Raw genomic sequence first — 14,912 nt, forward strand, 5'->3', positions numbered from 1 at the left:
CTCTTAAAAACATAAATCACACAAAAGAATACAGTCATGTAGTTTTTTTCTCTTGAAATACTCCTGCTATGACGCATGGTAAGCTCTCTTCTTTTTATTTCCATTTTCACATGATTGTTTGGCTTTTTATTCTCTTGCCAAAGTAGGACCCATCATCCTCTTTAGTAAGCGGGAACCCACTTAATGTGCTAAACTAGGTTTTAACCACGGTCTGAGCGCATTCTGCATTTACCGATTCATTCAGTATGAATGCATATACAGAGAAAAAGAAAGAAGACACAATTCCTGACCTCTAGAAATGTCCTTTAGTTGGTGAGACAAGACTATGCGTGTAGCAGTGAAATAACAATGCAGGGAAATATGCGATTAGTTGGCAACACAGAAAAGAACACGTTAGGAGCTCCCAGGGCGTAGGATGGGTGTTGGTTGAAGCATGAAGACCTTTTGGATAAAGTGCAATTTAATTGGAGTCCTGCAGTGTGAACAATATTAGAAAAGGTGGAAGGGAGAGATAAAGGCTTTGAGAGGTGACCTTGGTGCTTGGAATGCAGAATTCCTGCAGTATGGAGAAGTGGGCCATAAAGAAGGGGCTTGGGGAAAAGTGCAAGGTTTTTAAAGTGAGCTGGGGAGTAGTATTTACCACCCAACAGTGGGAGGGTAACAGGAAACTAAAAATACTCATACTTTCTTCTTCAAGAAAGAAATCAACATGGCTTAGCGTGGGCCTGCTCATTCATACGTTCATTCATTCATCCATCAACAAACGTAGGTTGACACATTACAATTCCTATTCTAGTACTAGAGGCTATAAAATATTCCCTTGAGAATCACACAGAGAAAGGAATACTGACCAAAAGAAAAAAAAAATCAATGATATCAATGTATCATAAAAAGTGCTTCAAGAGACACATGGGAATTAAATTACAAGTGAGCAGAGGAGGGCACCTCAGTCATCCTCAGGGCTGAAGACTTCAAACACTTCAAAGAGAAGGAAATGCAGTCCCGAAAGGGGAGCAGAAACTGTAGGAGGGGAAGGTGCTCGGGGAAGCCAGCTGTCGGCACTGGCATGAGCATCAGCTGGGCATGGGCAAGTGAGGAGAGGGGTCTCATCCAGGCGGGAACACAGGATGTACAGGGACAAGGGGCAGGGAGTACCATGGGTCAACGACCATCTCAAATACAGAAACTAAAGGGCTGTGAGAACTTATCCCTCCCCTGCAAATAATTTACAGTGGTATTTTGAATGACTTCCGTCTCTGTTTTCAATTTCTTTGTTAGAGGCACCTTTAACTGACTGACCATTCTTGAGCCCTGGATGCCAAAGTCAAATTTACATCAACACAATAATAAGCATCCTAAGGTTTATGTTTGTAAGACTCACAGAAGCTTGGAGATAAAACAGAAGACATCTAGCTGAACCTCCTTTCCAGTGTAACATTTCTTCTAAGCATTCCTGGCAGGTGGCCATCCAGACGGAAAGAAATCTTCAGCTCTGGGGAGCTGAGGAAGCAGCCCAATTCATCACTGTACGTCATTAGTTGTGAGAAAATTTTTTCCTTAAACTGAGATTAAGTATGTCTTTTACCCACTTCGACCCCCTGGAGGGGCTGAAAATTCGCCTACTGTGCCTCCTACATGCATATGGTGCCATGTTACGTTTATAACAGTGACTTGAGAATTGTCCCTCTTCTTCACTGAAGGACTTGTTAATTAACAACTGGCTTAGTTTTGATTAATTAGGTTCTCTAATATAATGTGCCACCTTCCTTTTCGTGAAGACCTTGAAGGGACATCTGTTACCGTTAATGACGCTCCCTGTTCCTCCATTACGGATTGCTAATACCTCATGTTTGCACAACGTTTTACCCCTTTCCAAGTATCTTCACATACATTATCACACTGTAATGTCCTTAGAGGGGGCTACACACTGTGAGTACGTGAATTGTTGTTATCTGCTTTATGATACCGTACAATGGATACAATGAGGGGTGTAACATGTGTCTGAGAGGTTCCTAGAGCTTCTGATAGGGCAAAGGTTAGGGAAAAACTAATGTCATTTTAAGAGAAGAAAAGAAATTATCAGAACACACTCTGGATGTCTACTCCAATTATGGACTACAAATCACTGGCACTTACCTACAGACCATATATATTATGTTGACAGGGCCATTTGGAAAATCAAAATGACTCCTCAACAGACACACATGGGAAGTGCTGGCACTGGACAGGGCAGACGGACAGTTTAGAAAGGGAGCTAAGGAAGGCCCCGTTTCAACTGTGGATATTAAATGCAGAGCACAGGAGAAAGAAACGAGTTAACTTGGTCAAAATGATGCCTTAGTGGCCTGGGAAAGATGGAGGAGAGGTCATGGCAGGGAAGAGGGGAGGGCGTCTCAGCAGGGGAAACGGAACAGAAACCCCACGTTTCCGAGCACGGTCTCCCCCAAAGTCAGGTACGAAGGGCCGGCTCCACGGTGGTTCTCTGAAGACTGTCTAGGACCCGACCTGGAGACCCTCAAGTTCTGGAGTGAGCCTGGTCCTGGAGGGCTAAGTGGATGTCCTGCTACTATGACTAAAATGACAGGAATTTTTTTCCCCATCAAGGCAAAGAGGGCTGGCTTGTTCCTCCAGAAAAGCATCAGCAGAATTTAGACTCCTCTCTGCCTCAGCAATTAGCAGGTCCGGGTTGATGCGTGATGGCAAACGTAAAGGATTCCGTGGGAGCAGCTCCACGAGGCCTGCTGTGTTTCATCCCATTGGACACAACGGTTAAGAACCAGGAAGACTCACTGCGGAGGGTCAAGTGACGTGCCCGCTCTGATCAACACCCCGCTGCCTCCCTGGCTGCGTGCTAAGGGACCCATATGCCCATGCAGTTCCCAACCTGCCAAAGTGCACAGGCACCCGGAAGGGAAGAACCTGTAAGGGTTAGTGACTTGACCTGATGACATCTGGCTTTGACCCAAGGAATGAGACGTGTAAATACCAAGTCACAGGAATAGTCAGGATTTCTCCTCAGAAACAGGAGCGTGTTAGGTTTCCCTGATAACCTGGGGAGAGCAGAGTGCGTGCCTGAAACTGTGCCTTCAGTGATGCTAGCACACGAGACAGCGGAGAAGAGCTGACAAACTGATGACGGACCAACCTTGTCGGCAGGGTGCAGCAACCGTCCGCCGTGAGTCTGACTTGAGTTTCGTAGCTGTCCAGAGGGCACACGGCCTGCTGCACGGAGGGGCACTCCACGGTGCTGCAGTCCACGCTGAAAACTGGAAGGGGCAAACAGAGGCACCATTTACTGTTACGTTTACTTGCACTGGGAGTCCCCGAAATGAAACACTGGCTCTTCACAAACGTGTGCGGTTTCCTTGTTCCCCAGAACCCTCTCGTCGCACTGACATTTTCATTTCAGTCCACGTTAGAGAGTGGCAGTAGGGCCCGTATCTGTGCCAGGAAAGCAGGGGATAAGACCTCTAAGAGTTAGGATGAAGACACAGAGAGAGAGGGAAGCCAGCGCTGGTTATGTGGACGGTGAGGGTCAGCCAGACGCGTTCCTGGCACAACACTGCAAGAGAGGGACAAGGGATTGTTTTGCTTGAGGCTTTTATCCAGCAGTTAAGACCAAAAAAAAAAAAAAAAAAAAAAAAAAAAAAAAAAAAAAAAAAAGTCTGACCAATGGTTAGAGACTTGCAAAGAAGAAATCACTATAGTTTAGACCTGTTCACAGAGTGTATTAGAAATGCACAAGAACAAGGATGTTAGAAATACTGCGAAGCAATAAGTAGCTGGGACAGGACAACAAATCAAATGCAGCAAAGAAGGTGAGCAAACAGTCTGAGACCTAGCACATGCTCTAAAGCCAGCAGACGGATGGCAGGGAACCGGCAAGGAGAAAGACTAGGGCTGAGATTTTCGTTCTAACGCATCTGGTGGTTGGATGCATATTTACATATGCATCTTTCTGTTTACATATGATGGCTGTTTTTAAAGGTGATAAAGCGATAGGTCTACCAAGGAAGGCTCTGACCTTCTTCTCTGGGGGAACGGAGCACAGAGCTACAGCATCATAAATTCTCACCCCACTTCCCGCGTCAAGCAGACTTTGAAGGAAAAGACAGAGAAGAAAAAAGATGGTCCCTGTCGGCAGGTGCGTGTGCACCAGCGAGTTGTCACCCTGCCCCTCTGACTAGGAGGTCAGCAGTGAGAGTGGCAGGCGTGCAGGGTGCCGGCAACAAAGCCCATCTTCCCCGGGAGGCCGGCAGCGGTGGCAGCAGAGGGGCCTGCGACCCTGGGCTGCAGAGAAGCGAGGCCGCCGATGCGACGCCCGCGCGTACCTGGTTTGCACTCATACAGGTCACAACACTCTCCCGGCTTCCCTGAGGCCTTGGACACTAGTATGTTCAGGTATCCCGGCTGGCAGACTTTGCGCAGACAGCCCGCAGGGTCGCACACGCAGCGGCTGGGTAAGGGGCAGCACTCCCCGGGGGGAGCATAGCCCTCGATCAGAACGGAATCTTCAGGACAACGTGGAGAGAACTGGACTTCACAGCGGGCCTTGGAGCAATCTGGCTTCTCTTCTAAATGGGAGAGAAAGAATTTAGCACGTGCCCGGGGGGCAGTGTGGGGCGCTGTTGTCAGACTCAGGGGCAGTCCTGAGGATCTATTCATGCACCGAAGAGGAGGGGAGAGAAAGAAACCAGTGAAACTGTCACACTCCGCTCAGCCGGCCATGAAAATCTCCCCTGAGATCTGCTCATGACACGGCGGGGGGAGCACGGTGGCCTTCTCCACCTCCCCGCTCACTTGTGCTGAAAAATCCACGTTCCATGTGCCAACCAAAATCAAGAGTGGCACGGGAAGGTGCTTACGTGGGGTGTACGATCTGGGAAGAGGACTTCGTCACTGACTGACCGAAAGACCTTTGAACTTAAAAGGAGTTTTAAGGCCTGCTCTTGGAAAACAGCATATGTTTAAAACCCCGAAATAGACCCACAAACAAATCCTGGCTACTTCAGGGACTGGACACAAAGGTATGTGATTATCAACACGAAAGAACTCTCTCTCTGAGCCCTGAATTTTGAAGAGATGAACTTATTTAAGACCATAGGATTCTCTGACATGGAAGCTTCACAAGATGGAGAAGGAGCTAAATTGCCATGTAATTTCCCTAAACACCATCCGGCGTGTCTATCTCTAGCAGAGATCAAATGCCCCTCTCTCCTTCCTCAGGCATTATGTACTGACCACTGCTGTGCCTCCATTTTAAAAGAATAGAAAACTAAATCGAACAAAGCCCTAGCTTCTGGAGCCCCAGTCCACAGCTGAGTCTCTGGGTTTACACTTTTAAGAAACCTACACCAACATTATGTCCTTCAGGAAAAGGCTGAAACAAACCCAAGGCACGTCATCATAGCCCTGTGATCTCCTGGGCGAGGGGGGGAAGGGGGGGATGGAGGGGGGACGGAATTCAGAAAATGTTGGGTGAAAATGATGCCATGTGGTATTGGGGTACATTATCATTAGCTCCGTGTTTTCTACAGGAAAACCCATCCAGAATCACAAAGCACGGTCCGATCCAGGTCACCTAGTTTAGTCTTCTCAACGAAAAATTAAGTTCCACTGATGCGCGTGCGGTCAGCGGTAAAAGTAAAACAAGAATCCAGGTGTCCTCACTTCCAGATCGTTCATCTCTTGGTGTTACACAAGTAGCTCTATTTCCAAAACCAAGTGCTCCTCAGGTCACTCCTACCTTGATGGCTGTATCTTTCATTTCACTGACCATCTTCCTTGTCTACTTCCTGTTTAATCAAAACGCCCGATGAAAGAGCCTTCCTACTCACAGGTGTAGTAACTTCATTAAAAAATATTTACAGAGCACCTGCTGTTCTAGCAGCTTGACCTGTGCTGTAAGGAGAACAGGCATAGATTCCTGCCCTCATATAGTTTACAGCACAGCGGAGGGTGACAAAAAATAAACACTAAACATCATAAATAAGCAAAGTGTGTCGCAGTGGAGGGTGCTAAGTGCTATGGAGAAAAAAATGGAACAGAGCAAGGGGGAATCAGAGTGATTGGGGGGGGGGGGCGGTGGTTATAATCTGGTCAGAACAGGCATCACTGAGAAACCAATGTTTGAACCAAGACTTAAAGGAGGGAGAGAGCGGGCCATGGAGATATCTAGGAGAAGAGCATTCCAGTGGCAGGAACAGCTAATACCATCCTGCATGTCCCACGAGGGGTGGGGAGGCCAGCGTGGCTGCAGTAGGCTGATGGAGAATGCATATATCCTATTTTCCTATGGTAACCCCAAGCAACTGCCCGGAGAAGAGAACACAAGAGGAACTCCAGTCTTGGATACCCATCAGTGTGGACAAAACAAATCATTAAGCTGGGGAGGAGAAAGTGAATCTTGACAGCATGGGGATTGATGGAGATGGAGTTGGTTAAGTACGTCCCGTGGATGACTTCTCAGGCAAACACAAACACACTGTATCCAATCATACCACGAGCTCTGTGACTTTAACTGCAATAACACTTCATTCCTCCTCTTGTTAATGTGCTGCGATGAACTTATTCTGTGTCACATTCTATTCCATTCTTCTCCTGAGAAATACTTGTTATGTACAATCAGACTTTCCAAATATATGCTTCAATAAAACACGCTTTCATTATAACCCAACATATTAGATCTTCCTGGTTATTCTGCTCTTTATGCTTCACAGTCTCAATGTTGTCACCTACTTATGTGCTTTGCAGTTCAAGCCTTGAGAGATTTATTTACTTCTTAGAAACTGCCTTTGTGGGGCACCTGGGTGGCTCAGTCGTCCAACTTTTGACTTTGGTTCAGATCATGATCTCACAGTTTGTGGGTTTGAGCTCAACGTCAGGTTCTGCATTGACAGTGCAGAGCCTGCTTGGGATTCTCTCTCTCTCTCTCTCTCTCTCTCTCTCTCTCTCTCTCTCCTTTCTCTCTGCCCCTCCCCTGCTCTCTCTCAAAATAAATAAACTTAAAAAAAAAAAAAAAAAAAAGAACTGCCCTTGTAATACAAATGCCTTTGTAATACAAAATGTAGGTTATCACAGACACTGTTTGAACCACTATCCAAAGGGATTTAGGAATGTTAAAAATGAGGGTTTTTAAATCTTATTAAGTACTTTTTCAACTTTTCTCAAGATGACCATATTGGCTTTCCCTATAATTTATTATATAATCAGCAGATTTAAATCATCATTGTTTTCTTAGATTAACTGTATTGTTTCATTCTCTTGCCAGAGAATGTGGGCTGTACTACTTCGGTACTATTTTCTACTTCTGTTCATTTCTTGAAAGACAGAGAGAGAGAGAGAGAGAGAGAGAGAGAGAGAGAGGGGGAGGGAGGGAGGGTGAGTGTTGGCAAATATGTGTATAAATATGACCTAAGGTCATCTTTACAATACATGGCTATTTGAAAAAAACATGTATTTTCCCTTTACTAGATGCAAACTTGCAAATCTATCCAATCAGGCTTAATTGTGACATTCAGACCACTTCTACCTCACATTTTTTAACTAATTTCCAAGAAGGATCTATTAAAATCATCCACTATGAACCAGCAACTTCTTGTATTGCTATCAGTTTTTTACTTTAATTTTTTAAGCTTGTGTTCTTAACTCCATGACTAGTAGGCATAAGATTCAAGCCTATGATACTGACTTGGCAAGTTGTAAAATGATGCTTTTAAAGAATCTAGATTTCTAAGATTTGTATCTTTCTTTTCATCTTGTAATTGCTAACATTCTTAGCTTTTCTCTTCTTTTAACCCTCTATTCAGGTCTTGATGGATTATCCAGTACCCTTACTCACTAGCACCTTCCTCCAATCAGTCATCACCTGGGTACCCAACCATGGTTACCATGGCATCAGGAAGTGTCTGATACTTTCTTTTCTGGCCCATTTCTAAATTAATTCTTCTAGGAGATTTCATTTATTCATCTACGTCTCCATTCCATCTCTCTTCCATGAAAAAAATAAGGAGAAAACTATAGCCACAACTGTATTTCCCATTCATTTAGAAGGTTTTTCTGATATGACCTCTGAATTTTAAATTTCATCCATTTGAAAAGAAGCCTCTTCTGACTCTTTCCCTACAGTGTCTAACAAATCTATATATAATAGTTAAGTTAATTAACAAGGTTTCAGTCTGGTTGCCTTGGCAACACTTTGCAACTGGCATCTTAAAAAAAAAAAAAAAAAAGAACAAAAACTGCCCCAGATACAGAAAGATTAAAGTGACAGAATCACTTGTAACAGAGGAGGTTATGGAGAGAAAATAAGCTTCTTTCATCATATTAATTACCTTCTTGTAAGAGGTTAGCCCTTAAAATATTGACAGGGTCACCCAGTATTAGAACGATTTTACAATAATAATGAAAAGTGCGTCTCAATGTAAGTCACTTTAACCCGTGTGACCACATGTTGGCCAGTTGTAGATCTTCTCCAGGTTCCTATATCAGCAGGGAAAGTGCAATCATGATCTACAAGTAGCAATCGCACTTGAGAGTATTCTACTTAAACACAGATTTAAATAAAACCAAAGCCGAAATGAAAACTACTAGATGGGAAGGGAAAAAAGAGAAGAGAAAATGATATTGCCAGATTCTCACTATATCTGATTTTCTGCAGAGTGCCACACATCTGACACGAAAACTTTCTTCCTCTTTCAAAATCTCTGGAGATGGTCACTTAAAATGCTGCACACTTGTTAATGGAAAACAGGCAGCATGAAATGGACTACTGAAATTTAGACCAGTAACTAACTACAAAATCAAGGCTGCTGGGTGCTCGGTCATTTTCCTGAAATCTATCCTGATTCTCACACACAACACAAATGCACACAGGCAGCACACGGTCATGAGACACAATCCTTGGGAGTTCCAACCACAGAGACGTTTCAAGAGACCCCCAGGTGTGGACTGGACTTGATATCACAGAATTTAGCAGGTAGAGCAGGGCGCAAAGAGGGGAAGATTCTGGGACTTCCACCTCACTCTGGTAGTCCCCCCTCCCTTATAATCTCAAGTCCTAGAGTAGCTGTGGCATCACTGAAGCCATCACAGGGGCCACCTGGCCGTCCTGGCAGGCAAATCTCCTCATGAGAGGAGATTTGGTTTTGGAGGCTATGCCACTTGAGGTGGTATAGGTGAGGTGAAGTCGGAGAAATCTTCTCTAATCCTTCTCTGATTCATCCCACAAACATTTACTGAGTGACTTCCATGTGCCGGGGGTTCTGGGCACAGAATTTAGAGCATAAAAGGAATAAAACAAAGTCCTTGCCCTCCTGGATTCAGAATTCTGGAGTGAGACAATAAACAAAGAGCTACACACCATGGTGCCTGGGGGCGATAAATGCCCTGAAGTAGAATCAGCAACGTGGCTGTACCCGCTGGGTGAGGGCACCTGCACAGAGACCTGAATGAACGATAGAAGGCACGCAAACAGCAGGGCAGGATGTCTCAGATGGAGGGACCAGCAAGGATGAAGGTGCTAAGGCAAGAGCAAGCCTACCCTCCAAAAAGAAAAGTATACCTCACAGTTATGAAGAAGAAATCTAAACTAGTGTAACTCCCAGCTAGAAAATACCAATAAAGACTTACAAGAAAAATATTTTGACATATAATGTTTCTCATTAAGGATTCAGTTCTCAGGACTGTGCTAGGGAAATGAAGGCAATCTTTATCAGTGGGGTACCTTCTATGCATAACGCACCATGCCTCTCCTTTTCTCCTCCATTGGGAAAAGAGGACATTTTCCTTTCTACTTGGTAGATGAGGAACTAGGCACAGAGAGGTTAAGAAACTTGACTAAGGTCACAAAGCAAGTGGCACAGCTTCCAAAGCCGACGATCTTCTCACTGGTCCACAATACCAAAAGCAAAAGGAACTTGAACTTTCCTCATTGGCTTTCCTGGTATTTGTATATTTCGTCAACGGCTACGGTTTCACTCACACACAGAATGCAAAATTAATTGGCAAAGATAAAGAAAGAGGTGCAGGGTCGTTGGTACTGTCCTCAACACTTTCTGGCTGGCCAGCCTCCCCAACTCATTTGCTCCTACAGATATCACATGATAAAAGGTAGAGGTTTTGTTTTGGTTTGTTTTTTTATCCAGTATTATTTTGTTCTGAAAACTTCTATTACAAACGTAAGCCACGTCATCCCTATATTTTTAAATTTAGAGACTGACTCCTTTAAAGTTACACTGTGAATTCTCTTCATTCACATTCCACAATTTTATCATAACCTTTTTTGGCAAGCTTCGCGGTGAAGACTCGTTCCACACAATCATAACCCTGAGGGGAAAAAATTAGGCTTGTTGATACAGTCCCAGAAATATTTCATATTTCAGCTTGTTCGGAAACACCAGCTGTACTTTCCCAGCACTTTCTTTTACTCCGAATTTAGGATTTAACAGTGAGGGAATCTACATATGCCCTTCTCTTGGCAGTTCGTTGAAAGTGCCATACTACATTGTTTTCATTACCTAATAAAGTTAGTTTGCATCCCAGAATATAAATTAGCCAGATATAAAGAAAAAAAATGAAACGATCTGCAAAGCTGCAACATAAGATACTTTAGTGCTTCCCATGCTGGCTGTCCCTTACAATCACTTATCAAGCTTTTAAGACTACCACTGTCTAGAGAGGGAGGGAGGCAAACCATAAGAGACTCTTAAACACAGAAAACAATCTGAGGGTTGATGATGGGGGTGAGGGAGAAGGGAAAATGGGTGATGGGCATTGAGAAGGGCACTTGTTGGAACGAGGGCTGGGTGTTGTATGTAAGCAATGAACCACGGAAATCTACCCCAAAACCAAGAGCACACTTTACACACTGTATATTAGCCGACTTGACAATAAATTCTATTAAAAAAAAAAAAAAATATATATATATATATATATATATATATATATCTCAAAGAAAAATCCTATAAAAAATAAGCAAATAAAAATCACCCAGGTGATAAGGCCTCTGGAGTTCCTGCATACTTTATCACATCATACATATGCATGGAAACATTCAGTGCTTTAATTTCTAAGGAAATAAAATGAACTTCAATCTCCTAAGAAAAAAAATAAAGAATGAAAAAATTTTTTCTGCACCAAAATACCCTTCCAACTGATGCCTGAAATTCCCTAAATAAAGATTAATTTATTGGCATTTAGTGAAAATTTTCCAGAAATGCAAATGTCTCTTTGTAGATAATAAAATCTGTACTTCGGATGAAAAAAAAAAAAAAAAAAAAAGAATACCACTGTCTAGATGCCACCTTAAATCAATTAAATCAGAATTTCTGGGGGAGAAGCCTGGGAATTAATATTTATTTTAATAGCTCCCTGGGTGATTCTATTGTGTGATTAGAGCTGAGAATTACCGTGTTACTCCTCCAAGCAAACCAGGAATCTTTACAATGAAGTTCCTTACTGACAACAGAGCTTTGCAAAGGGTGTATTCAAACATCCTGTCAAACGGCAGCTGGCCAGATGCCAAAGAAGCACTGAGCCCTCCAGATCTCTGCCTGCCCCAAATGGTCCAAACCAGATGCTGAGCCCCATGGTACCTCTAGGACTCTCCCGGCCCACACATCTTTTCAATGTAGGATATTACTGAATTGGGTTGAAAATTCGCTTTACATTAGAGCTCTGCTACTCAAAGGGTGGCCTCCCTGGACCACCAGCATCGGCATCGGCATCACTTGGGAGCTTGTTAGGGCTGTACCGTCTCAGACACCTGAGCCAGACCTACTGAATCTGCACTTCAGCAAGATCTCCAGGTGATTCTGTGGTCTTGAGTATGGTTCTTTCTCAAACAGTGGACCATGGACAAGCACTTCATCTCCTGGGAATATGCTAGAAATGCAAATTCTAAGGCCCCATATCAGGCCTACAGAATTAGAAACTGGGAGTGCGGCCCAGCAATCTCGCTGAACAAACCCTCCATGGAATTCTCATGCATGCGGTGGTATGAGAACCACAGGGCTGGAATAACGATTCTCAACCCTGGCTGCACACGAGAACTGCTGGGGAGCTTGAACAATCTAGAAGCTCAAGAATACACCCGCTTTAATTCTCAGGAACTCTGAATCAACGAGTTCTCCAGAGTCTTCTTGGAAGAGGTCAGAGCTCCCTGGGAGGCATGAAAATAACTGAGAGAGGGGTAGAGGGTAGGGAGTGAGAGAGTCAGATCCCAAATGTGGCCTACATACATCCTACTGAATGTTAAATCACAGTTTACCAAAGTTTATTAGAATTTTGAGTCCAGGGACGTTTTATTTCATCATCCGTTAGTTCACACCACGAACACGTATTCAATCTACTCCCAGAGGGATTTGCCATTCATATAATTAAATTTAGATATTTGTACACAGTAACAAACTTGCAAAATGTAACAAGGATTTTATTTTTAAAAACCTGGCAATAAAATAAAGCCTCAGAGGATGGTTTGGATAAGTGTACAAAGAAAATGGAAGATTTCTTTCAAAAAGAAAGAAATTTCTTTCAAATTTTGCCTAACAAACTTCTCTGAGTACCTGGTTCCCTTTTTTGCCGTCAACACAAGCCCCCAGAAAAGGAAGGAAAATTACTAGAGAATGGGAAAATGACTAATGAGGAGAACTTAAATTAACTAGATTTGTGCAGCCAGTTCAACAACATCTTAAGAGGAATCTTCATAACAGTTTGAAAACGTCACAGAGGCATAAACCTTAGAAATGAAGAACTCCCCAGGGTGGTGTTGAAGCGGAAGGCAACGTCCATTACAGAAAACAAAGCCTCTATTTTGCTGAGTGATCCACATTGGATGGGTTGCTTTCTGCACTTCAAGTTTTCCTCCACTGAGGAAGGGGATGCTGTAAAACCAGGCTCTCTTTTTGTGAAATCAGGATCCGGACTTGAAAGGTGCGGCGCATCTGGAAATGGGGGGCTGGCCGTGTGGGTGTCTCTGTGGACATCCTGCAGCCAGGCCTTCTGTGAGCCCGTCCTCTGCAAGCAGGGCCTCCGGGAGGACCAGCAGTAACTGCTGAATTAGAGGAGGAGCCAGTCCTCCTTTTAAAACCCCAGTATTTGTTAACCACGTAGAGTTTTAGAAGTACAGTGGAAGAAATGAGATCTTACGAGACTTGAAGAAGGAACAGTAAACCAAGGGCATTGTCAGCAATTCTGTCAATAAAATCCTGAGTCCAGAGGTGGTATATGGATTTCAAAAGTCTTGAGGACTCCAAAGAATACTATGTGCTGATCCGAGGTCTTCAGAAGTTCCTGAAAGCGATTGTACTTATGTGATTAAAATGATAGATCAAGAATAAGGAGGGCGCAGACCAGCATGGAAAAAGGACGGGCGGAAGGCACCGCAGGACGCTGCTGTTGTTCAGTCTTTGCTGACAACAGCAGCCGCAAAGGAACAACAGTGGGCTATTTAGCTGTTCAACTGGTAGTTCTCATGAGGGTTTGCACATTCTGGCGGGGGCGGGGGGTTGGGGGACACAAAAACCGTGTGGCTAAAAATATGGAAGTAGGGGGCGCCTGGGTGGCGCAGTCGGTTAAGCGTCCGACTTCAGCCAGGTCACGATCTCGCGTCCCCGCGTCAGGCTCTGGGCTGATGGCTCAGAGCCTGGAGCCTGTTTCGGATTCTGTGTCTCCCTCTCTCTCTGCCCCTCCCCCGTTCATGCTCTGTCTCTCTCTGTCCCCAAAATAAATAAACGTTGAAAAAAAAAAAATGGAAGTAGATTTTTGAAAAAATTATCTGGCTATTTATTTCTTCTTTCTCTTCCTCCTTTCTTTTTTTTATTTCTGTTTTACTTAAGACAAAATACTTGTTTGTACCAGTGGCTCATCATTTAACAGAGGCTTCTTTTTAGCTACTTTTCTCTCTCTTGCATACATGGGAGTCAGTATACCTACTGGCTTACTACCAAGATTTGAGAGCCAGAAAAAAGTACATTCAAATCTTGGCTCCTCTGAAACTATCTGTGTGATCTTGGACACGTTTCCTGACACTTCTCTGTGTCCAAGTTTCCTCGGGGTTGTTGTAAGAGTTAAGCGAGGTAATATATATTGCAAGCAGCCCTTTACCTGGCGCATCCAAGTGCTTACCCTACAAAGACTGTTTTGGAGATGAAAACAAAATGTATGCATTCGCTCCTATTGTATAAAGACATAATGTTTATAAAAGCTATATAAATATAAAAGAATATTTCATATTAAACATATATGTGCACACGTACATCAACACATACATATACACACGCAGAACATTATCCTAGGCGCTAATATTAGCTCACTCCTCCTCTCTGTTTTAAACCTAATGCCCAACACAACGCCTAGGACACCGATGTGATCATTAAATGTCTGCTATTATTGACAAAGGTGAAGCTGATTATGAAACATATACACACACCATATCCCCACATACACACATCTCTTAGCGTGCCCCCTACAGAGTCATCTTAGCATGCTAGAAGCTTGACTCAAGTCAAGTGCTGCTTCTCTGTCAACTTCCACTACTTTCTTTATTGATTTCTTTAAAAAAAAAAAAAAAAAAAAAAAAAAGGCCACTTTTTTGAGAGAACAGTCTCTGCTCTGTCTGGAGAGCAGGAAGGAAGCTGCCTTATAGAGGTAGTTTTCCCTGGAGATTCTTCCCTAGCTATTTCTGCATTCAAGATGTGCTGATGGGACTGGCTCACAAAGTTAGCAAATTGACAAGATGGAATATAATGTTAAAGACTGCCTCCCCAAAACAGACACACAGAGGCCTCCTGACATTTATACCTACACCATTAAAGGCCCTCCCCAGTAAGAAAGTGCTTCCTCCTTGCAGACCACCTCCGGCGGTCAGCGACTCTCAGAACAGCCTCATTCCCTTCCTACAACTCTTCCTCTGA

General features: G+C 43.7%; 1 protein-coding gene across 7 annotated transcripts in view; it reads right to left on the minus strand.

The window, feature by feature from the left end:
- CRIM1 (cysteine rich transmembrane BMP regulator 1) overlaps positions 1-14,912 on the minus strand; it is a 191,746-nt gene that overhangs the window by 100,913 nt on the left and 75,921 nt on the right. For 5 of the 7 annotated variants that reach the window (XM_045447160.1, XM_045447165.1, XM_045447161.1 and 2 more), the window contains exons 3-4: positions 4,332-4,574; positions 3,146-3,266 (exon numbers count right to left, since the gene is read on the minus strand). The exons of 1 other annotated variant lie outside the window; for it this stretch is intronic. In XM_045447160.1, coding sequence (XP_045303116.1) covers positions 3,146-3,266; positions 4,332-4,574 — 364 coding nt within the window. The remainder of the gene's footprint in view (positions 1-3,145; positions 3,267-4,331; positions 4,575-14,912) is intronic. One more of the 7 variants, XM_045447164.1, reaches the window with a different exon arrangement.

The sequence above is a fragment of the Leopardus geoffroyi genome, chromosome A3, assembly GCF_018350155.1.
Source record: "Leopardus geoffroyi isolate Oge1 chromosome A3, O.geoffroyi_Oge1_pat1.0, whole genome shotgun sequence".
Classification (NCBI taxonomy): domain Eukaryota; kingdom Metazoa; phylum Chordata; class Mammalia; order Carnivora; family Felidae; genus Leopardus; species Leopardus geoffroyi.